Here is a 24,470-nt window from a genome sequence, read left to right as displayed (position 1 = left end):
GCATAATTTGGAGATGAGTAATTTTATGTTTTTTTTTTTGCGTTTTGGTGACTTGTTGAAATGACCGTCTACTTCAAATCCAGGTGGAACATGTGTCATTAAATTCAGGCATATTCTTGATTTAATATCCAACAGCAATATTAAGTTAGGGGCCCACTCAGCTCAATCAAATATTAATTAATTAAACATGCTACCCTCACTCACCTACCTATCCTCTGAGCGCAGTAACGCCCCTTTACGCAAGTGCAATAGGCCTACAACTAAACCGCGTTGAGCTTGCTGTGTTGTTTATTGTCGACATATCGGCATATGTGGGCTGCGCAGAAGGCGAGAGGCGACAGCGTGTTTCTCTTACCGGTGTCTCCTTTCAGTGACACTTCCTCACTAGGAGGTTCGTCATTTATAGTCGAAGCTTGGAGCACAGCTGGTACCTCAGGGTGTGTAATGTCACATAGGAGTTTGGATTATTTTAAAAATATTTTTCCAGACAGAAAAAACAAGCACATCGTCTCATTGTCCACCGCCTAACTTTGGACGCTCAGTAGCGGGCTCTCTCTGGTCAGTGTCGCTTGCACTCGGAGGCTGGCTGTTTGTTTTGGATATGGGTGAAATCTGCTCAAGGTGCGGGCAATGACACATATAACAGGATGATGGACAAGGACGCTTTAAAAGGAATCTTCTCTCTCTCATTTGCATGGTGTTTTCTGGTTTCAGTTTCTGGAGAGGTATGTGTATCTTTCATCGTCACTGTGCGTCTTCTGTTTGCGAGGGGATATGTATTGACAACAGAAAGGTAAACAGGTGACCATAACCAAATTCCTTACGATTTACATTCATTGGGAATATATAGGTAGGCTATAGACTTCGCGTAGTCTATTGGCTATATACTTTGCGTAGCCTATTGGCTATGTAACATAAACCTATGTGTAATTGCAAAAGGTATGCTGTGCGTGGCACCTTCTCGTGTGCCAGTAAACCCGAATTCTGAGGTTAAACCATCCAAATTGGTTCACACATATTCACTTGAATGTATCATATTAGGCCTGCTCTACTGCTGCAGTGCATCATTACTGAGCTTTCGCTTTTATTTTTCATCCAATTATTTTATAGTGCCCTATGTAGGCTACATTTTCATTTCACTAAGCACTTTGCTCCCAAGAAAACTTAAGAACGAGCAATAGCCTGCCTATAGCCTACCCTTATCAGTTTGTTTTATTGCCAGTGAAGGAAATAATTGGGACAGACTATCACCCTATCCTCAGCAATCAAACTTGGCCTGCTGTTGTCATAAGGTAACTCATAAGATACTGTAAATACAGTATCACTTTGTAAAACATTTAAGATAAATAAATGCTGAGCTTTCCTAAATGCATTTCTGAAGACTGACTGTGTGTCCTAAATTAGCCTGCACAGTAAGCGCGCCCATCAGCTGGTAAATACGATACTCTAGTATAAATTTGGTAGAATTGGACCCAATTCTTTTTATTCTCCGACAGCGATTTCATCAGATGGCGAGAAATAGTTTGTCAAACCGCGCCATCCCTTGCGGAGGTCGTGCGTCAGAGTTATCTCATCATGTGTTTTACAGTAGTTAAAGCCATGCACACTGGTGTGTGCAATACTGAACCACCAAGAAAAATATAAAAACACTGGGGCAAATGCATTCAATGATATGTTCAAACTTCCTTGCAAATAGCAATTGATTCATATAGCCAATGACATTCCTTGAGAACAACATTTTTGTTAAACATGGTTCGAGGCTGTAGACTACGTCATTTTAAAGTGACAACAAAAGCACAAAAAAAGAGTAAAGGCAACGGTTGTAGGTTACTTGCTTGCACTTTAACTTTCAATGTTAAATGCTTATGAAGTGTAATGTTTATTGAAATGCTTATGCATGTTTACAAATAATGAAATACTATTTTAGGAATAATGTGTATAAGCTACTATTTATAAATAGTTTATTAATTCTCATTCATGTTATTTTAAAGAGTTACCCATTGAAAACGGTGAATTCATTTTTAAATGGGCTAAGGAACTACTCCTGTCCTTTTCCCCAAAGAATCCTTCTATGGAGAACTCCAGCTGCCCGTCTCCATTAGATTGACAGATGCAATTATTAGAGTTCAACTGATTACGGCGCAGCTGTTTCCCATGCATGACAGTATTGATTTTAGTGGCCTGGGTGGGGATAGTGGTGCCACAAAGTAGAACCCTTTAACTTAACCCTTCAATAATTTAATTGCTTTCTGCATAGACATTCTAAGCGATGCCACCTGCTCCCGGCCTCAGTGGTAAAATAGAAAGTAATTGAAAACAGATAGCAGAAGAGGGATGAACATGCTTAACACAGTGTAACAATGCTTTTCACAGATCTACAGAATAGCATAGATAGGTTGAGTAAAACCATATTTCTACAAGTAGGCAACAATATAATACTAGAGAGAGAAATCATTGTTCTGTATGAAGGCTGCAAATAATCCGACAGGCTACTTATGGGATATAAGGGACTACTTATGAACAGGCTTCCATAACCTAATGTGGAAAACTTGGTCAAAATTAAATAAGCCTGCAGTTTTATATTCTGTTGTCTTTTTTTTTGCAGGTCATCTCTCAAGATGGCTACCTAAATACTATGCAGAGTGCAGGTAGACACCTCTTTTCCTCTTCCTCTTATTTCTAATAGGTCTTGATTTCATCCATCCATCATTGTGATTCTGCCAAGTCATCCAAGGACATGGATGAATGACTCAGCAGCACTAATTGAATAGCCTAAATCAGGGATGGGCAAGTCCAGTCCACGGGGGCCAGACTGCTGTCACACTTTTGTTCCAGCTAACATAGCGGACTCCAATAATCAACTAATCATGATCTTCAGTTTAGAATGCAATTCATTTAATCAAATCAAATTTAATTTGTCACATACACATGGTTAGCAGATGTTAATGCGAGTGTAGCGAAATGCTTGTGCTTCTAGTTCCGACAATGCAGTAATAACCAACAAGTAATCTAACTAACAATTCCAAAACTACTGTCTTATACACACAAGTGTAGGGGGATAAAGAATATGTACATAAAGATATGAATGAGTGATGGTACAGAGCGGCATAGGCAAGATACAGTAGATGGTATCGAGTACAGTATATACATATGAGATGAGTATGTAAACAAAGTGGCATAGTTAAAGTGGCTAGTGATACATGTATTGCATAAAGATGCAGTATATTATATAGAGTACAGTATATGCGTATACATATGAGATGAATAATGTAGGGTATGTAAACATTATATTAGGTAGCATTGTGTAAAGTGGCTAGTGATAAATTTTACATAATTTCCCATCAATTCCCATTATTAAAGTGGCTGGAGTTGAGTCAGTGTGTTGGCAGCAGCCACTCCATGTTAGTGGTGGCTGTTTAACAGTCTGATGGCCTTGAGATAGAAGCTGTTTTTCAATCTCTCGGTCCCAGCTTTGATGCACCTGTACTGACCTCGCCTTCTGGATGATAGCGGGGTGAACAGGCAGTGGCTCGGGTGGTTGTTGTCCTTGATGATCTTTATGGCCTTCCTGTAACATCGGGTGGTGTAGGTGTCCTGGAGGGCAGGTAGTTTGCCCCCGGTGATGCGTTGTGCAGACCTCACTACCCTCTGGAGAGCCTTACGGTTGTGGGCGGAGCAGTTGCCGTACCAGGCGGTGATACAGCCCGCCAGGATGCTCTCGATTGTGCATCTGTAGAAGTTTGTGAGTGCTTTTGGTGACAAGCCAAATTTCTTCAGCCTCCTGAGGTTGAAGAGGCGCTGCTGCGCCTTCTTCACGATGCTGTCTGTGTGGGTGGACCAATTCAATTTGTCTGTGATGTGTATGCCGAGGAACTTAAAACTTACTACCCTCTCCACTACTGTTCCATCGATGTGGATAGGGGGGTGTTCCCTCTGCTGTTTCCTGAAGTCCACAATCATCTCCTTAGTTTTGTTGACGTTGAGTGTGAGGTTATTTTCCTGACACCACACTCCGAGGGCCCTCACTTCCTCCCTGTAGGCCGTCTCGTCGTTGTTGGTAATCAAGCCTACCACTGTTGTGTCGTCCGCAAACTTGATGATTGAGTTGGAGGCGTACGTGGCCACGCAGTCGTGGGTGAACAGGGAGTACAGGAGAGGGCTCAGAATGCACCCTTGTGGAGCCCCAGTGTTGAGGATCAGCGGGGTGGAGAGGTTTTTGCCTACCGTCACCACCTGGGGGCGGCCCGTCAGGAAGTCCAGTACCCAGTTGCAAGGGCGGGGTCGAGACCTAGGGTCTCGAGCTTGATGACGAGCTTGGAGGGTACTGTGGTGTTAAATGCCGAGCTGTAGTCGATGAACAGCATTCTCACATATGTATTCCTCTTGTCCAGATGGGTTAGGGCAGTGTGCAGTGTGGTTGAGATTGAGATTGCATCGTCTGTGGACCTATTTGGGCGGTAAGCAAATTGGAGTGGGTCTAGGGTGTCAGGTAGGGTGGAGGTGATTTGGTCCTTGACCAGTCTCTCAAAGCACTTCATGATGACGGAAGTGAGTGCTACGGGGCGGTAGTCATTTAGCTCAGTTACCTTAGCTTTCTTGGGAACAGGAACAATGGTGGCCCTCTTGAAGCATGTGGGAACAGCAGACTGGTATAGGGATTGATTGAATATGTCCGTAAACACACCAGCCAGCTGGTCTGCGCATGCTCTGAGGGCGCGGCTGGGGATGCCGTCTGGGCCTGCAGCCTTGCGAGGGTTAACACGTTTAAATGTTTTACTCACCTCGGCTGCAGTGAAGGAGAGGCCACATGTTTTGGTTGCAGGCCGTGTCAGTGGCACTGTATTGTCCTCAAAGCGGGCAAAAAAGTTATTTAGTCTGCCTGGGAGCAAGACATCCTGATCCGTGACAGGGCTGGTTTTCTTTTTGTAATCCGTGATTGACTGTAGACCCTGCCACATACCTCTTGTGTCTGAGCCGTTGAATTGAGATTCTACTTTGTCTCTATACTGACGCTTAGCTTGTTTGATTGCCTTGCGGAGGGAATAGTTACACTGTTTGTATTCGGTCATGTTTCCGGTCACCTTGACCTGATTTAAAAGCAGTGGTTCGTGCTTTCAGTTTCACGCGAATGCTGCTATCAATCCACGGTTTCTGGTTTGGGAATGTTTTAATCGTTGCTATGGGAACGACATCTTCAACGCACGTTCTAATGAACTCGCACACCGAATCAATGTATTCGTCAATGTTGTTGTCTGACGCAATACGGAACATATCCCAGTCCACGTGATGGAAGCAGTCTTGGAGCGTGGAATCAGATTGGTCGGACCAGCGTTGAACAGACCTCAGCGTGGGAGCTTCTTGTTTTAGTTTCTGTCTGTAGGCAGGGATCAACAAAATGGAGTCGTGGTCAGCTTTTCCGAAAGGAGGGCAGGGCAGGGCCTTATATGCGTTGCGGAAGTTAGAATAGCAATGATCCAAGGTTTTGCCAGCCGTGGTTGCGCAATCGATATGCTGATACAATTTAGGGAGTCTTGTTTTCAGATTAGCCTTGTTAAAATCCCCAGCTACAATGAATGCAGCCTCAGGATGTATGGATTCAAATAAATAAATAAAGTTCGTTCAGAGCCATCGATGTGTCTGCTTGGGGGGGAATATATACGGCTGTGATTATAATCGAAGAGAATTCCCTTTGTAGATAATGCGGTCGACATTTGATTGTGAGGAATTCTAAATCAGGTGAACAGAAGGACTTGAGTTCCTGTATGTTTTTGTGACCACACCACGTCTCGTTAGCCATAAGGCATACGCCCCCGCCCCTCTTCTTACCAGAAAGATGTTTGTTTCTGTCGGCGCGATGCGTGGAGAAACCAGCTGGCTGCACCGACTCTGATAGCGTCTCTCCAGTGAGCCATGTTTCCGTGAAGCAAAGAACGTTACAGTCTCTAATCTGCTGTGTCTGCTAGGGATGGAGAAAAAGTGTGACACCAGTCCGGCCACAGAAGACTGGGGTTGTTCATCCCTGGCCTAAATGAACAAATCAAATTTATTTTGCCCTTCGTACATCAGCTGATATCTCAAAGTGCTGTACAGAAACCCAGCCTAAAACCCCAAACGGCAAGCAATGCAGGTGGAGAAGCACGGTGGCGAGGAAAAACTCCCTAGAAAGGCCAAAACCTAGGAAGAAACCTAGAGATGAACCAGGCTATGAGGGGTGGCCAGTCCTCTTCTGGCTGTGCCGTGTGGAGATTATAACAGAACATGGCCAAGATGTTCAAATGTTCATAAATGACCAGCATGGTCAAATAATAATAATCACAGTAGTTGTCAAGGGTGCAGCAAGTCAGCACCTCAGGAGTAATTGTCAGATGGCTTTTCATAGCCGATCATTAAGAGTAACTCTACCACTCCTGCTGTCTGTTGAAAACAGCAGGTCTGGGACAGGTAGCACGTCCGGTGAACAGGTCAGGATTCCATAGCCACAGGCAGAACAGTTGAAACTGGAGCAGCAGCACGGCCAGGTGGACTGGGGACAGCATGGAGTCATCATGCCAGGTAGTCCTGAGGCATGATCCTAGGGTTCAGGTCCTCTGAAAGAAAGAGAGAATTAGAGAGAGCATACTTAAATTCACATAGGACACCGGATAAGACAGGAGAAGTACTCCAGATATAACAAACTGACCCTAGCCCCCCGACACATAAACTACTGCAGCATAAATACTGGAGGCTGAGACAGGAGGGGTCAGGAGACACTGTGGCCCCATCCGATGATACCACCGGACAGGACTAAACAGGAAGGATATAACCCCACCCACTTTGCCAAAGCACAGCCCCCACACCACTAGAGGGATATCTTCAACCATCAACTTACCATCCTGAGACAAGGCAATCCTGAGACAATCCTAAGACAAGGAGTATAGCCCACAAATATCTCCGCCACGGTACAACCCAAGGGGGGGCGCCAACCCAGACAGGAAGATCACGTCAGTGACTCAACCCACTCAAGCGACGCACCCCTCCTAGGGACCTAGTGGGATGGTGTGGATGTGAGATGGCAAGGTGTTGTTTCAGCAAAATGTCACAATTTCAGAACAAAAGCTTGAAAAAGCCCTCAATCAAAAAAGCCTCCCTCCTCTGCTAAATACGCTATTATAAGAGTAATTTGATGTCACCAGCACTGCTGATTAATCAGATGGTGATTCTAATTGAGCCTCTGAAGGTTGGGTTGATATTCAGGCAACGCTCAACTCCCTCATCAGTCTCTCTTTTGTTATATTTCTCTCTCGCTCTCTCTTTCTGTCTCTCTCTTTCTGTTTAACAGTGGAGGCGGTCTGCTGGGAGTGTCGCTCTCTTTATCCACAGCCAAAAGACACATAACCAGCTCCCCTCTCCCACCCCCAAATTTGTCTCATTTTTAGGCTTTCATTTATGGAAATGAGTGTCCCTGATTTAAGACCCCTGACATCATCTCTGATCGACTCTCACTCTCCAACAACCAGATGCTGTATGTCTGGTCCTTGTCTTTGGTGAAGTTATGTTATGGGGTCTCAAAAAGTCTGGGTCTTAAAGATGGTTGTTTCGATTTGTGGCTCAACTATAGACACCCATCGGGGATAGAATGCAAGCAATGTTAAGATACTTCAGAGCTTAGTTAAACTGGGATGGACAGTGTGACAGATTTATGACACCAACGCGCATACTGAGTTTCTTGCTCTCAATACATGCATTTATATACTCACTCCCTATCTCACCCTCTGCATGGAAACAGATTATCCATGCATATACACATTCGATACAGCACATCTGCTTTCATGTGCTGGTGATGTTCCGGGTAAGCTTTCGTAATAACGCTATCCATAAAATTTCTGTCTCTGGCGCACCCTCTTACTGTGTGAACTCTATCAAATATGTATCTCCTCCGATTATGCGATCTGAAAGGATTAGATAGTTGTAAGGAAATTCTAAACAAATCCACCTAATCTATCAAAGAGCAAGATGGATTTATTACCTTTACCTTGCTAGAGCTATTACCATATTGCTCATACCTATCCAATCCTTTCAGATCTACATGAAGTGACCAGGGTTTGGGACAAGGTGTTAATCTGGAATTGAGCAGAGTATTGCTCCTTCAAGATGTCTTTTCTCTCAGGCATCAGTCAGACACCCTCTCCAGTCTTAAGTCACTAAGCCTGTGCGAATGTGGACCAGCAGTCCCTCAAACAAACACAGACAGGGGTTAGGCCACTCACTGGGCGGGTGTAGATTTGCGAGCGATCGCTCACAGCTGTGAATGTTTACCCAGCGACACCTCAAAGGACTTGCGGTCCTTAATCCACTGGTTTAGAGCGTTCAGGACGAGGAGTTTAGGTGCGTGAAGAGGATATCTTCCTTTCCTGGCTGGACCCCAGTGCCCATTTCCACTTCCCTCCAATCTCCTCAGGGTTTAACACTAGGATCTAGAGGGATGTTAGCACGTCTCCCCTTCATATCCTACACAGTACGCACACACCGATATGGCTGAGGTACTGCCACATCAGTTACACATCACAGGAAGCATGGGCCTAAAGCTAAAGATTATCTTACTTCTACTGAAGACTGACTGCTAGGCAGATAAGCGCATACATATCCCATTGAAAAGGGACTGATAATTCAGTTAGTTATATTTGGTTCTGGATTTGCATTTAACTGACATTCCCAAGCAACTGTCTCCATTCTTTGCATGATGTATTACCAGACATTGATCCCTTGGAAATACATGGGTTATTTATGGATCAAGTTCAAGGCTGCCTCTGGCTCTGGTTGCCATTAAATGTCTGCCTCTGCGTTAAACCACAGACCCTTCCCCCTGTTTTTAAAACTCAATCTGTGGACCAGATGTGTTTGTGTTTAATGGCCCACTCCTATTCAATGTGATGGGTCATCTTTACAAGTGGTCCTAGTGGTTCTTTAACCTGCATAGTTTAGAACGTAAGGCTGAGCTCAGGTTTTTCCGTAACGATCCCATCTCACGCTTTCTCAAAGCCAATTAGAGAATAGAGATGCAGCACAATAGAGATGCGGCACTCGCAGACCCAGTTCAATGCATCTGTAATTAAAAAGCCCTGGATTACTCAGAGAATTGCATTGCAGTGAGTTTCAGTATCAGTACGCCCTGTAGGAACTAATGGCTTATGCACTGGATTCTGGACACGAGCATCCACCCCTCTTGAGGAATAGTTGTCTACCCCAAAGTTGTTTATCTATCATCAAACTATGCTTTTGACAGCATTGAGAAAACAATTGTGAGGATTTGAATTTTTAAAATAATTTTAAGACCTGTATGCCTGGGGTGCATTTTTAGGACAAAAATAGATATATGCACGCACGGGCACCCACACAGAGACAGAGACAGAGACAGATGGCTGCAGTAAGGGCACAGGTTTTCAGGTTGTCTGAGAAGGTAGCCCACCACGCTCTGTGACTCAGCAAAGCAGACCTACACAAATACTCTGGCCCCTGCACTGCAGCAACACGCTGTCAGTCTGACCAGCCAGGTGGCTCACTCCTTTACCTCGAGGATGGAGAGAGAGGGGGAGGTGGAAACAAAAGAGAGAGAGAGACAAAGGAGAGGAAATTGTTTGAACGCCTGCCTGGCTTAATGTGACTTAATTATAAAACTCTGCTTTAACCCCCCTCCATCACTTCGTCTCACAAAAATGTGTATCGCTATACTGTATTAACTAATCTTCAACAGAAGCTCATCCTTTGATTAACCTCTTGTATCTGAATGTGTCTCCCCCTAGCTCCTCTGTCCTGTTCAGAAGGCTTCACTGAGCTGGGCTACTACAACGGCTCTGTGTCTCAGACTGACTCTGGCTCGCCCTGCCTGAAGTGGACAGAGTTCCCAGACTACGTCCTGCAGTACCCAGGCCGGGGGCTGGGCGACCACAGCTACTGCCGTAACCCTGACCGCGAGTCCAACCCCTGGTGCTTCTTCCGCCAGAGCTCTGGAGCCATCGGCTGGGCCTACTGCGACTGCCACCAGGGTGAGAATTTACCGACTGATACTTACTTCAAGGAAATCAATACTGCTGGGTAACTACCTGGAACCAGATGATTTATAGTGGTGTATGAATTCCAAAAGGGACCGACAAATAATTGCGAGGTATCTTTATATATTTGCTGTGGTTTTGGGGTGATCATGTTGCTCTGGCAGGATATCTATGCCTCTGACTATCTCGGGAACCTACAGTGCATTTGGAAAGTATTCGGACCCCTTGACTTTTTCCACATTTCTGTTACGTTACAGCCTTATTCTAAAATGGATTAAGTAAAAACATTTCCTTATCAATCTACACATAATGACAAAGCGAAAACAGGGTTTAGAAATGTTTGCAAATGTATTAAAAGTCAAACCAGAAATACCTTTTTTGCATAAGTATTCAGACCCTTTGCTATGGACTTGAAATTGAACTCCGGTTCATCCTGTTTCCATTAATCATCCTTGATGTTTTTACAACTTGGAGTCCACTTTTGTTAAATTCAATTGATTGGACATGATTTGGAAAGGCACACACACCTGTCTATATAAGGTCACACAGTTGACAGTGCATGTCAGAGAAAAAACCAAGCCATAAGGTCGAAGGAATTGTCTGTAGAGCTCCGAGAGGCTCAGATCTGGGGAAGGGTAGAAAAACATTTGTGCAGGATTGAAAGTCCGAAAAACACAGGGGCCTCCATCATTCTTAAATTCTTAAACGGGCAATCGAGTGTAAAAGGGCCTTGGTCAGCGAGGTGACCAAGAAACCGATGGTCCAGAGTTCCTCTGTGGAGATGGGAACCATCTCTGCTGCATTCCACCAATCGGGCCTTTATGGTACAGTGGCCAGACGGAAGGCACTCCTCAGTAAAAAGGCACATGACAGCACGCTTGGAGTTTGGCAAAATGCACCTAAAGGACTCTCAGACCATGAAAAACAAGATTCTCTCGTCTGAAGAAACCAATATTGAACTCTTTGGCCTAAATTATAGGCGTCACGTCTGGAGGAAACCATGCACCGCTCATCACCTGGCCAATACCATCCCTACGGTAAAGCATGGTGGTGGCCTTATGCTGTGGGAATGTTTTTCAGCGGCAGGGACTGGGAGACTAGTCAGGATCAAGGGAATGATAAACGGAGCAAAGTACAGAGAGATCCTTGATGAAAACCTGCTCCAGAGTGCTCAGGACCGTAAAGATTCACCTTCCAACAGGACAACGACCCTAAGCACACAGCCAAGACAATGCAGGAATGGCTTCGGGACAAGTCTCTGAATGTCCTTGAGTGGCCCAGCCAGATCCCGGACTTAAATCTGATCGAACATCTCTGGAGAGACCTGAAAATAGCTGTACAGCAATACTGTAATCGGTGCCAAAGGTCCTTCAACAAAGTACTGAGTAAAGGGTCTGAATACTTATGTAAATGTGATTTTTCAGTTTTAATTTTTTTTTTAACCTGTTTTTGCTTTGTCATTATGGTGTTTTCAGAGTAGATTGATGAGGGGGGAAAAAACTATTTAATCGATTTTAGAATAAGGCTGTAACGTTACAAAATGCGGAAAAAGTGAAGGAGTCTGAATTCCTCCCGAATGCACTATGTGCCTGTCTGCTTGTGTCTCTCAATCTGTCTGCGCCCCATTATTTTTCTGTATGTCTGTCAGTTGGCTCCTCCCACTGTGTTTCCCACCTACCCATTAGGCAGCCGACATTGTTCTCTCTGTGACTACCACCCCCCTTTTAGGAGTGTAAAGGCATCCACATACTGTCCATCGGTTCGGTTTGCTCCGAGCAGAACTCGGTCAAGTGAATGTCTGTGCTCGCATACTCCCTAAAGACCTTTGTTAGAAAACAAGAAAAATGCTTGAAAAAAAAATCAAGAAATCTCTAATTAGTTTAGACCTTTTTTTTGCTTAGTCTTGCAATTTTAAAACTGGCTAAGATGTTTGGTGCAGTACTTCTCAAGTGAAAAAATGTTCATGAAAACTAGTGCACTGCAGACAGTAGGGCCTTGCTGCTGCAGTGCTCTCCCTCGTTGAATGACAGCAAACACTTCATTGAAGAATCCCATCCATAGTTCCCACCCCTAATGTTGACCAATCACAAATGAAGGGGAGTAGACTTCGGCTACCGAACTTCGACTTGCCTCAAGAACAAAAAAAATGTTGTGCATGAATAGCCTGAAGGAAAAACCCTGCTGAACACCAAAACGTCAAAAATGGTTTCATAATATATGCTCCCTGTTTAGACTGGGAAGCATGTCAGCCTTTACCCTGTGTGTCCATTAGCCAACCGTCTGTCTTTGTACTGGTCTGTCAGCACCTTGCTTGTATGTAGATATCCTCGTGTTGAAATATGTGTTTGCTGTCATTATCTGTCTGCCTCTTTTTATCTCTCCCAAGTTCTCTCTTTGAAACGGTTAACCTTTCTCAGGGTTTGTACGCGATTTGACTTAGGGTATATGTGTGAATGCGTGTGTGTTTGTCAGGTTGGAATAGGCAAGTGTTGCAAGACCCACAAACCAAGGATAATCTATACAATTATCCTGAGATAATCACACCTTTTGGATTCATGGTTGACTTGGTAGCACTTTGTCGGTCTACCTGTTTCTGGTGGGTGTGAGAGAGAGATGTCCCACCTGTCATTTCAAATGATTTCACAATCTCTGGTGCTGTTCCATATCTTAATGCCTTCTCTCCACTCCAGGAGCTGCCAGGTTGGTAAGTGGGTCCTCCCCTCAGAGTGGGCGTCTGGAGGTATACCTAAATGGCCAGTGGGGGGCGGTATGTGACACACACTGGACCGACCGCGATGCCAGTGTGATCTGCAAACAGCTTGGACTGGGGTGAGAACTACTGCCATACTTGTATCACTGCTTTGTGTGTGTGTCAAATCCTATCCTCCACTCCTGACTGTCCACCGGTCTTTCTCTCTCTGTCCATCCTGTCTTTGTCTGCAGTGAGATCGGCACGGCCCTCCAGCACTCCTACTTCGGGCCCGGCTCTGGACTCTTCCACTATGAACGCCTTGGTTGCCGTGGCAACGAAAACACTCTGCTGGATTGCAGGAGTCGGAAGTTTGTCACCAGCGACTGTAACCATGGAAACGAAGCGGGGGTGGTGTGTGCTGCACCTGAAGGTGAGGCTGTTGGAGATTTCAAAACATCCATGGGGATAAAGCATAGATTTCTCACAAGTGCTACACATACAGTATAAATGTAGTACATTTTACTTTACATGTGTACTAGGCCTACCAGTAGAGTTATCTAAAGTTGTGAAGAGCCACTTCCCCTTTTTGAGTAAGACAGTGACAGAGAGACTGTGTACCCTCTCTCTTAGAGTTTCACTGTCCTTATCCCACCTCAGTCAGAGCTGCTGTGCCAGTTTGAGATTCGTGGCTAAGATTCATCTCCATAACACAAACACTGCACGGCTAGAACAAGAACAGTCTCTTCTGAGCAGCTTGGCCAAGAGGGAGCTGATGTTGCCTGCCTAGTCATTCACGTAGCTTTTAGAGCTCTCTGAGCCTGCCAGCTCTCACCTCTTCTACAGCACGTGTCATAGCGTCCCAAAGGGGCATAATGAACTACAACAGGGGTGTGTGTGTGTGTGTTTGTTTGTGTGCCTCCGCGTGTGTGTGCCTCTGCGTGTGTGTTAGGAGGGTAGAGAGAGGGGTGCCCAGAGGAGCAGGCCCTGGTGATATATTTAGTTGATGCAGTGAATTATTCAGTCTGGAACATTATGAGGGAAAGAGCTATCTGAGAGCCCTGAGCCCCTGTTAACCCACCTACCCCAAACAACCCCCCCCCACCTCCTCAACTTCTCTGCCAGGGCTGCTCACATACTCCGATTGCATAACTGATCCACCCCCCTTTCCTGCTCCCTGCATCCCGCACATACTTATACTTGCTGTAGTTTCAAATGACATGCCGGAGCTTTGAACCAAACTGAGTCAGGGTTAGGGGTCACAGCATTCCAACAGTTCTGTGGTTCAGATCACTTTATTTATCATGGCACTGGGCACGAGATTATGTACATTTGCATTCATCAAGGAGACCATAAGTGGACAAGTAGATAACTTAGAAGACCGGTGGTTTCTATTGTAACATGATGCCAACGTGCTCTGCCAGGTAACTACTTTCTGCTGTCTTTTTCAGGCAATGGCGCCCCCTTGAGGTTGGTAGGTGGCCTGGAGGACTTCGAGGGTCGTGTGGAGGTGTACCATGATGGGAGGTGGGGCACCATCTGTGATGACCAGTGGGATGACATCGATGCTGAGGTGGTCTGTCGACAGCTGGGACTGGGGTGAGCAGCACTGGGGTTCTGATGGCTCAGGAGCATGGTGTTTGACTTGCAGGTAGCTTATGGGTTGTTAATGTGATTCCCTCCACTAAATGTGACTCAGTTCCTATGCAGGTAAAAACTAGAGGTGAAGCCCTATCAGTGGTAGCAAGGGTTCCCAGGCATGAAGTTGCCCACCAACCAAGGCTCTCTGCAATCCACAAAGCTGGATGCACTCCTGCTAGGATAGCCTTATTTACACTGCTACATTCCCACTGAGTGAACTATATTAATATAGATGAACGGAAAGCATGCATTTTTGATGGCCTTCAGTGTTTTCGGCTGTTGCTCTGCTGGAGAGGAGCCAGCTGATCCAGATTATTCAGATGTCATCGTTGCTCTTAGCAGATCACCCACATGTAGTCACGCACACAAAATGATTGGCTTACAGTACGTTTGATTTATTTATTTTATTGAACCATTATTTAACTAGGCAAGTTAGTTGAGAACAAGTTCTTATTTACAATGATGGCCTACCAAAAGGCCTCCTGTGGGGATGGGGCCTGGTATTTAAATAAATAAATAAATAAATATATATATATATATATATGACAAAACATACATCATGACAAGAGAGACCTAAGACGACAACATAGCAAGGCGGCAACACATGACAACACACCATGGTAGCAACACACCATGGTAGCAGCACAAAACATGGTACAAACATTATTGGGCACAGACAACAGCACAAAGGACCAGTAGGTAGAGACAACAATACACAAAGCAGCCACAACCGTCAGTAAGAATGTCCATGATTGAGTCTTTGAATGAAGAGATTGAGATAAAACGTCCGTTCAAGTCACGAGCTGCAGCGGACTGAAAAGAGAAGCGACCCAGGGATGTGTGTGCTATGGGGACCTTTAACAGAATGTGACTAGCAGAACGGGTATTGTATGTGGAGGATGAGGGCTGCAGATGACCAGTTTACAGAGGAGTATAGAGTGCAGTGATGTGTCCTATAACGAGCATTAGTGGCAAATCTGACGGCCGAATGGTAAAGAAAATCAGATCTATAAATGATGTCTCCGTTAACCCGCATGGGTAGGATGGTCATCTGAATCAGGGTTAGTTTGGCAGCTGGGGTGAAAGAGGAGCGATTACTTTAAAGGAAACCAAGTGTTGATTTAACTTTAGCCTGCGGCTTGATATGTGCTGAGAGAAGGATAGTGTAGCCATACTCCCAAGCTCTAAACCCTCAGAGGTAGTAATCACACCTGTGGGGAGAGGGGCATTCTTCTTACCTAACCACATTACCTTTGTTTTGGAGGTGTTCAGAACCAAGTTACGGGTAGAAAATGCTTGTTGGACACTAAGAAAACCTTGTAGAGCATTTAACAAAATCTGGAAAGGGGCCAGCTGGGTATAAGACTTTGGCCAAGTCAATAAAAATAGCAGCACAACATTGCTTAGAATAAAGGGCAATGGTGACATCATTGAGGACCTTTAAGGTTGCAGTGACACATCCATAACCTGAGCGGAAACCAGATTGCATACCCGAGATAATACGATAGACATCAACAAAGCCAGTCAGTGATTTAAAGAGCTCAGCCATGTGCTTCTTGTCAGTAACATCCACATCATCAACATTAAGGTACATGGGCAGCTATGGGGGTGGGGTGTATTCTTCAGGTCTTTAACCGTTTTCCAGAACATCTTGGGGTTAGACCTAGAGAGAGAGAACTGCTCCTTAAAGTAACTAACTTTGGCCTTCCTGATCGCCTGAGTGCACTTTTTTCTCATTTACCTGAATGAGAGCCAGTCAGCCTGAGTATGCGTGTGCCGAGCCTTTCGCCAAATGCAATTCTTGAGGTGGAGTAACTCTGCAAGATCACGGTCGAACCAGAGGCTCAACCTGTTTTTAATTCTCATTATCTTTATGGGGGTGTGTTTGTTAACAATACCACAGAAAATATAAAAAAATCAAGCTTATTCTATACCATTTTACAGAGGCCAGTTCATGACAATGCTTGCTCATATTTTTTTTTTAGCAAGCGTCTATGACAAATCAGGACAGGTCGTTTCACTGAGCAGCCCTTACGGACACAAGCTGTAAAACAGTGATCACTAAGGTCATTACAGAAAACACCAGAATGATACTGTTAAAGGAATTCTAAATTCCTCTGTATTGTTTCCCAATCAGAATGAATTAATCTGTCAATGCATTCTATGGGATTGTAAGACCCATATTTTTCTAAGAATGGACAGAGCCCCGGTCTTAAAAGTCAGGTAACAGCATTTAATTCAAGAGTACTGACCCAAAATACAAAGAACATTACATTTTAAAGAGAGAAGATAAAAATGACGTCATCAGTTCTCACACTCTCTCCGATCCACACAATAGCGCAGTGTCTTCAGGTCTGGAGATTGTCTCCTACTCCCCTCATACTCACCAAGATGGCATAGCAGTTGACGTCATTTGTCCTCGTCTTGTCGTGTCATATATATATATATATACACACACACAACTTTTTTCATACATTTTTTTATTTAAATTTTCCATAAACTCATCCTCAAAACACTCTCCTACAACCCGCCTCACCAATTTATATTTATAAAAAATAATTATTTACCTCAAGTCTGAAATCATCCAAGAAGCTAGCCAGGAGCTAATCCAGAAGCTAGCCAGGAGCTAATCCAGAAGCTAATCACAAGCTGGGTCAGGAGCTGGCCGGAAACTGGCCAGAAGCTAGCCAGAAGCTAATCGGAAGCTAGTTGGAGTTTGTCAATTCCGGAGCGAGCATCGGTTGTTCCGGAGCTAGCCAGCTGAGGAGTTCCATCAATCGCTCCTGGGCTGCGGTCACTCGTACGGACCCGTTTTGCTGCCTGCGCGGAGCCCCGCCGGGCCTTCACGGCTGAACTGCCGACGTTGTCTACCCGAGGGAGTTATCCGTCTGGTTCCTCCGTCGCGACGTTGCCTGGGCGCCCATCTGCGGCCTGCTAGCCATTTAGCTGTCTTATCAGCTGCTATCTGATTAGATAATCAGACAATTTATTTGTTTATTTTTATTGTTTTTTTTCTTCTTCTGGGCCTCTAGCTATATCTATTGTTTTTATTTTTGTGTGATTTGGATTGGTCCCCTCTACCACACGGAACCCCACTAATCTACTGACGGAGCGCAAGAGGTGGCTAATAACAGACGTCCATCCTATGCTAGCCTGCTATCGATGGCCTGGCTGGCTGTCTGGATCGCCGTGACCCCCAACCAACCTCTCCACTCTGGACCCTTTTGAACACTCGACTAAGCATGCCTCTCCTCTGCTGTTCTGGTTAGTGTTTATTGGCTTATTTCACTGTAGAGCCTCTAGTCCTGCTCACCATACCTTATCCAACCTATTAGTTCCACCACCCACACATGCAATGACATCTCCTGGTTTCAATGATGTTTCTAGAGACAATATCTCTCCATCACTCAATACCTAGGTTTACCTCCACTGTATTCACATCCTACCATACCTTTGTCTGTACATTATACCTTGATGCTATTTTATCGCCCCCAGAAACCTTCTTTTACTCTCTGTTCCAGATGTTCTAGACGACCAATTCTTATTGCTTTCAGCCGCACCCTTATTCTACTCCTCCTCTGTTCCTCTGGCAATGTAGAGGTGAATCCAGGTCCTACAGTGCCTTGCTCCACTCCTATTCCCCAGGCGCTCTCTTTTGACGACTTCTGTAACCGTAATAGCCTTGGTTTCATGCATGTTAACATTAGAAGCCTCCTCCCTAAGTTTGTTCTATTCACTGCTTTAGCACACTCTGCCAACCCGGATGTTCTAGCTGTGTCTGAATCCTGGCTTAGGAAGACTACCAAAAATTCTGAAATTTTAATTCCAAACTACAACCTTTTCAGACAAGATAGAACTGCCAAAGGGGGCGGTGTTGCAATCTACTGCAAAGATAGCCTGCAGAGTTCTGTCCTACTATCCAGGTCCGTACCCAAACAATTTGAACTTCTACTTTTAAAAATCCACCTCTCTAAAAACAAGTCTCTCACCGTTGCCGCCTGCTATAGACCACCCTCTGCCCCAGGTTGTGCTCTGGACAACATATGTGAACTGATTGCCCCCCATCTATCTTCAGAGCTCGTGCTGCTAGGCGACCTAAACTGGAACATGCTTAACACCCCAGCCATCCTACAATCTAAACTTGATGCCCTCAATCTCACACAAATTATCAATGAACCTACCAGGTACCTCCAAAGCCTTAAACAAGGGCACCCTCATAGATATCATCCTAACCAACTTGCCCTCTAAATACACCTCTGCTGTCTTCAACCAAGATCTCAGCGATCACTGCCTCATTGCCTGCATCCGTAATGGGTCAGCGGTCAAACGACCCCCACTCACCACTGTAAAACGCTCCCTGAAACACTTCAGCGAGCAGGCCTATCTAATCGACCTGGCGGGGTATCCTGGAAGGATATTGATCTCATCCCGTCAGTAGAGGATGCCTGGATATTTTTTTAAAATGCCTTCCTAACCATCTTAAATAAATATGCCCCATTCAAGAAATTTAGAACCAGGAACAGATATAGCCCTTGGTTCTCCCCAGACCTGACTGCCCTTAACCAACACAAAAACATCCTATGGCGTTCTGCATTAGTATCGAACAGCCCCCGTGATATGCAGCTGTTCAGGGAAGCTAGAAACCATTATACACAGGCAGTTAGAAAAGCCAAGGCTAGCTTTTTCAAGCAGAAATTTGCTTCCTGCAACACTAACTCAAAAAAGTTCTGGGACACTGTAAAGTCCATTGAGAATAAGAACACCTCCTCCCAGCTGCCCACTGCACTGAAGATAGGAAACACTGTCACCACTGATAAATCCACCATAATTCAGAATTTCAATAAGCATTTTTCTACGGCTGGCCATGCTTTCCACCTGGCTACTCCTACCCCGGTCAACAGCACTGCACCCCCCACAGCAACTCGCCCAAGCCTTCCCCATTTCTCCTTCTCCCAAATCCGTTCAGCTGATGTTCTGAAAGAGCTGCAAAATCTGGACCCCTACAAATCAGCCGGGCTAGACAATCTGGACACTTTCTTTCTAAAAATATCTGCCGAAATTGTTGAAACCCCTATTACTAGCCTGTTCAACCTCTCTTTCGTGTCGTCTGAGATCCCCAAAGATTGGAAAGCAGCTGCGGTCATCCCCCTCTTCAAAGGGGGGGACACTCTTGACCCAAACTGCTACAGACCTATATCTATCCTACCATGCCTTTCTAAGGTCTTCGAAAGCCAAGTCAACAAACAGATTACCGATCATTTCGAATCTCACCATACCTTCTCTGCTATGCAATCTGGTTTCAGAGCTGGTCATGGGTGCACCTCAGCCACACTCAAGGTCCTAAACGATATCTTAACCGCCATCGATAAGAAACATTACTGTGCAGCCGTGTTCATTGATCTGGCCAAGGCTTTCGACTCTGTCAATCACCACATCCTCATCGGCAGACTCGACAGCCTTGGTTTCTCAAATGATTGCCTCGCCTGTTTCACCAACTACTTCTCTGATAGAGTTCAGTGTGTCAAATCGGAGGGTCTGCTGTCCGGACCTCTGGCAGTCTCTATGGGGGTGCCACAGGGTTCAATTCTTGGACCGACTCTCTTCTCTGTATACATCAATGAGGTCGCTCTTGCTGCTGGTGAGTCTCTGATCCACCTCTACGCAGACGACACCATTCTGTATACTTCTGGCCCTTCTTTGGACACTGTTAACAACCCTCCAGGCAAGCTTCAATGCCATACAACTCTCCTTCCGTGGCCTCCAATTGCTCTTAAATACAAGTAAAACTAAATGCATGCTCTTCAACCGATCGCTACCCGCTCCTACCCGCCTGTCCAACATCACTACTCTGGACGGCTCTGATTTAGAATACGTGGACAACTACAAATACTTAGGTGTCTGGTTAGACTGTAAACTCTCCTTCCAGACCCATATCAAATATCTCCAATCCAAAGTTAAATCTAGAATTGGCTTCTTATTTCGCAACAAAGCATCCTTCACTCATGCTGCCAAACATACCCTTATAAAACTGACCATCCTACCAATCCTCGACTTTGGCGATGTCATTTACAAAATAGCCTCCAATACCCTACTCAACAAATTGGATGCAGTCTATCACAGTGCAATCCGTTTTGTCACCAAAGCCCCATATACTACCCACCATTGCGACCTGTACGCTCTCGTTGGCTGGCCCTCGCTTCATACTCGTCGCCAAACCCACTGGCTCCATGTCATCTACAAGACCCTGCTAGGTAAAGTCCCCCCTTATCTCAGCTCGCTGGTCACCATAGCATCTCCCACCTGTAGCACACGCTCCAGCAGGTATATCTCTCTAGTCACCCCCAAAACCAATTATTTCTTTGGCCGCCTCTCCTTCCAGTTCTCTGCTGCCAATGACTGGAACGAACTACAAAAATCTCTGAAACTGGAAACACTTAACTCCCTCACTAGCTTTAAGCACCAACTGTCAGAGCAGCTCACAGATTACTGCACTTGTACATAGCCCACCTATATTTTAGCCCAAACAACTACCTCTTTCCCTACTGTATTTAATTTATTTATTTTGCTCCTTTGCACCCCATTATTTTTATTTCTACTTTGCACATTCTTCCACTGCAAATCTACCATTCCAGTGTTTTACTTGCTATATTGTATTTACTTTGCCACCATGGCCTTTTTTTTGCCTTTACCTCACTTATCTCACCTCATTTGCTCACATCGTATATAGACTTGTTTATACTGTATTATTGACTGTATGTTTTGTTTTGCTCCATGTGTAACTCTGTCGTTGTATGTGTCGAACTGCTTTGCTTTATCTTGGCCAGGTTGCAATTGTAAATGAGAACTTGTTCTCAACTTACCTAAATAAAGGTGAAATAAATAAATAAAATAAAGCAAACATTCCAATCTGTCTAAAAGACATTTTCTCCTCCACTAATGGAACATCAAAGAACATTAACTTTCTGAAAAGATATAGCCTCCTTCTCCCTTAAACCCGCAAGGTACAGACAATTAATTCGTTTTACCTACATTTTCAGTCCAAGTTTAACTAAAAAACCCATACATTCCATACCATAACATAATAGTATTAAAACTTAATGGTTCTAATAAAAATGTATACATAATTAATAATTTCAACTATAATTTCCTCCAACAGATACCCATCAGGATTATTTGTGAGGATAATGTCGAGGAGAGTAGCCTTTTCTGGGTGTTTGGAGTCATACCTTGTGGGATTGGTAATAATCTGAGAAAGATTTAGGGAGTCCCATTGCTTTAGGACTTGGTCAGGTAGTTTAAGCATGTCCCAGTTTAGGTCACTTGGCAGGACAAATTCAGACTTAGTGTAAGGGGCCAAGAGAGAGCTTTAGGGCAGGTAAGGTACATGCCGGTGCTGATGGAGGATGATAGCACCCAGCAACAGTCAACAAATAGTTATTTGAAAGTTAATGTGTAAAACCAGCAAATCAAATTGTTTGGGGACAGACCTGGTGGAGACAACAGAGCACTGAAGGTGACCCTTGGTAAAAAACTGCCACTCCCCCACCTTTGGAAGATCTGTCTTGCCGAAAAAGGTTATAACCAGAAAGGTTAACATCGGTATTTAAAACAAACACTTCTTTAACCACGCCTCAGTAATGAGCAACACATCTGGATTGAAGCTGTGAACTCACACTTTCAAGTGATCCATTTGAGGTAATAAGCTTCTAGTGTTAACATGCAGAGAACCCAGGCTTTTACGAGAGCAGAAATCAGTCAAGCAGATGTCAGTGTCAGAATTGGGGCTAGCAACTGTAGATGGGCCAGGGTGTACATGCACATTTCCAGATACCATCAACAGTAATACAATCAAGGCACGGCACAGGACAGGGAGAGCTCTGCACTGCTGATTTATGACATCTGCATCAGATGGCAACAAGATCATATTGTACAGCAATTTCATCAGGTAACATGAATACAAAGCCAGCGAGAGGTGGTTAGAATAGGATGTTAGGCCAAAAGTCTGTGTAACCTATAGAGAGTCAGAGTCCTGAGTGTGGGAACAAACAGTCTGTCCCACAGTTGGGAAAAGAAATTTCATAGTCAACAAAGCATACAGGAATCATGAGGCAAATAGCAAAATGTTCTATATTTAATTTTTTCTTGTACGACTTGAGGCTAGCCATGGTAAGTTCAGAGTCACTCGCCCCAACAGTGCGTGTGTACAAGGAGTGGATAAACAAAAAAGCAAAGTGGATCGGTCTCAGGACACTTTTCAGATATTCCACGGGTCATTAATAATTAATTTCTCAATTATACTGACTATATTTGGTGTGCATGAGTGTTGAAACAGGGACTGGGGTTTTTGTGCCATGTAAATGTATTTCTCTGCTCTCTAAGTGCATGTTTTTGTGCTCTGTACAGTACCCTTAAGGCCTGTAACTTTGTGGGAATACATTTATATGTGTACATTTGAATGACCCTTGAGTGGTTGCCATATATTGTTTACATGTCCATATATGGTGTTTGTATTTCTTGTGTGAGTTAGTCATAAGGTCATTGCGTATGCCTGTGTCCACTCAGGGGTGTACCGAAGGCTTGGACGTGGGCTCACTTTGGCCAGGGCTCTGGTCCCATCCTCCTGGACGGGGTGCAGTGTACAGGCAATGAGCTCTCCCTGGAGGAGTGTCCCCACAACAACTGGCAACAACACAACTGTGACCACATGGAGGATGCTGGCGTGTCCTGTAACCCATATACAGGTCAGGAGTGAGGACAGGAACGCTATGTGTATGTAAACACCCAGAACATTACATATTTGTATGCAAAACACATACACACTGTTTCAAACACACACCGTGTTGCAGATGGTGTAGTACGGCTGGTGGGGTCTGACAGTCCCTGGGAAGGTCGTCTGGAGGTGTACCACTCTGGGGACTGGGGTACGGTGTGTGACGACAACTGGACTGAGCACCACGCACAAGTGGTGTGTAGACAGCTGGGCTTCAGGTGGGTCTACAGGAGTCATTTTATGTACAAATACACCTAATTCCCATGTTTAGATTGTATCTGTATTAATAGTGTCGTGATATTGTCGTAGTAATGGCGTATTTTGTCCAGCAGAGGGCGTGCAGAGGTGACATCAGACGGGCTGTACGGAGAGGGCACAGGGCTGATCCTGCTGGATGAGGTGCAGTGTAAAGGCTCAGAGGCCACCCTGCTTGCCTGCGGGCACGCCGAGTGGGGTCGCCATGATTGCTCCCACAGCGAGGACGTAGGGGTGCGCTGTGAGAGGGGGGGAGAGACCAATGAGGTGCCAGGGTTGCCACACATCGCAGGTAGGCCAAATAACTGTACCCACTGAGATCGCATAAGAAATCAAATCAAAGTTCCTATCCACATATCTCTGTTAGATGTCTTATCTTCTCTGGTGAATATTGCAAAGAAAATTCAAATTCATACATTGCGGTTTATGGTGGTTCTCTGTTCTGGTCCCAGGCCCTCTGGTGCGACTGGTTGCTGGAGAGAGCCGGAAGGAGGGGCGTGTGGAGGTGTTTCTGAACGGCCAATGGGGGAGCGTGTGTGATGACGGCTGGAATGACGTCAATGCTGCGGTGGTCTGCAGGCAGTTGGGATTTGTGTAAATATGGATTCTCTCACTCATATTTCTCCCTGTTAATGTATCATATCCTTTCCCTCATCTGTGGTGTACCTCATACCTCAAAGTCAAGTATGTGGTTAGACACCTGGGGTTTTCCTGTCTCTGGGTGATCAACTCTTACTTTAACTGCCATTCAGGACATGGGGACATTTAGGAATTTTTAAATGTACTTTTCCCTTGTCTCTTCCTCAGTGGGGTGTCGAAGGCTCGCTCCATGGCATATTTTGGAGCAGGCAAGGGCCCCATCCACCTGGACAATGTGAGGTGCATTGGGGCTGAGGTGTCCCTGGGGGAGTGTCCGGCCGAGGGAGAGGACGCCCATGACTGCAAGCACAGCGAAGATGCAGGGGTCATCTGTGACTACGTCCCCGAGCCGGTGGGAGACGGCGCCATAATAACGCAGACCTGTGGCATGAGGCCAAACACACAGCGCCGCAGGAGGAGGATAATTGGAGGGGACAAGTCAATCAGG

The 24,470-nt window shown here is 45.1% G+C and overlaps 1 protein-coding gene across 1 annotated transcript in view; it reads left to right on the top strand.

Annotated features, from left to right (window-relative positions):
- Positions 1–309: 309 nt before the first annotated feature.
- Positions 310–24,470, top strand: part of LOC135512346 (neurotrypsin-like) — a 28,183-nt gene continuing 4,022 nt past the window's right edge. Inside the window, exons 1-11 of the mRNA XM_064934294.1 lie at positions 310–725; positions 2,606–2,648; positions 9,780–10,022; positions 12,719–12,857; positions 12,972–13,150; positions 14,169–14,316; positions 22,921–23,099; positions 23,205–23,346; positions 23,461–23,675; positions 23,836–23,977; positions 24,191–24,469. Of these exons, the coding sequence (XP_064790366.1) occupies positions 648–725; positions 2,606–2,648; positions 9,780–10,022; positions 12,719–12,857; positions 12,972–13,150; positions 14,169–14,316; positions 22,921–23,099; positions 23,205–23,346; positions 23,461–23,675; positions 23,836–23,977; positions 24,191–24,469 (1,787 nt within the window). The 5' untranslated portion in view covers positions 310–647. The remainder of the gene's footprint in view (positions 726–2,605; positions 2,649–9,779; positions 10,023–12,718; positions 12,858–12,971; positions 13,151–14,168; positions 14,317–22,920; positions 23,100–23,204; positions 23,347–23,460; positions 23,676–23,835; positions 23,978–24,190; position 24,470) is intronic.

This window comes from Oncorhynchus masou, chromosome 24, assembly GCF_036934945.1.
Source record: "Oncorhynchus masou masou isolate Uvic2021 chromosome 24, UVic_Omas_1.1, whole genome shotgun sequence".
In the NCBI taxonomy this organism is placed as follows: domain Eukaryota; kingdom Metazoa; phylum Chordata; class Actinopteri; order Salmoniformes; family Salmonidae; genus Oncorhynchus; species Oncorhynchus masou.
Note: the sequence above shows the minus strand (reverse complement) of the source record. Positions and strands in the feature narration are given on the sequence as shown.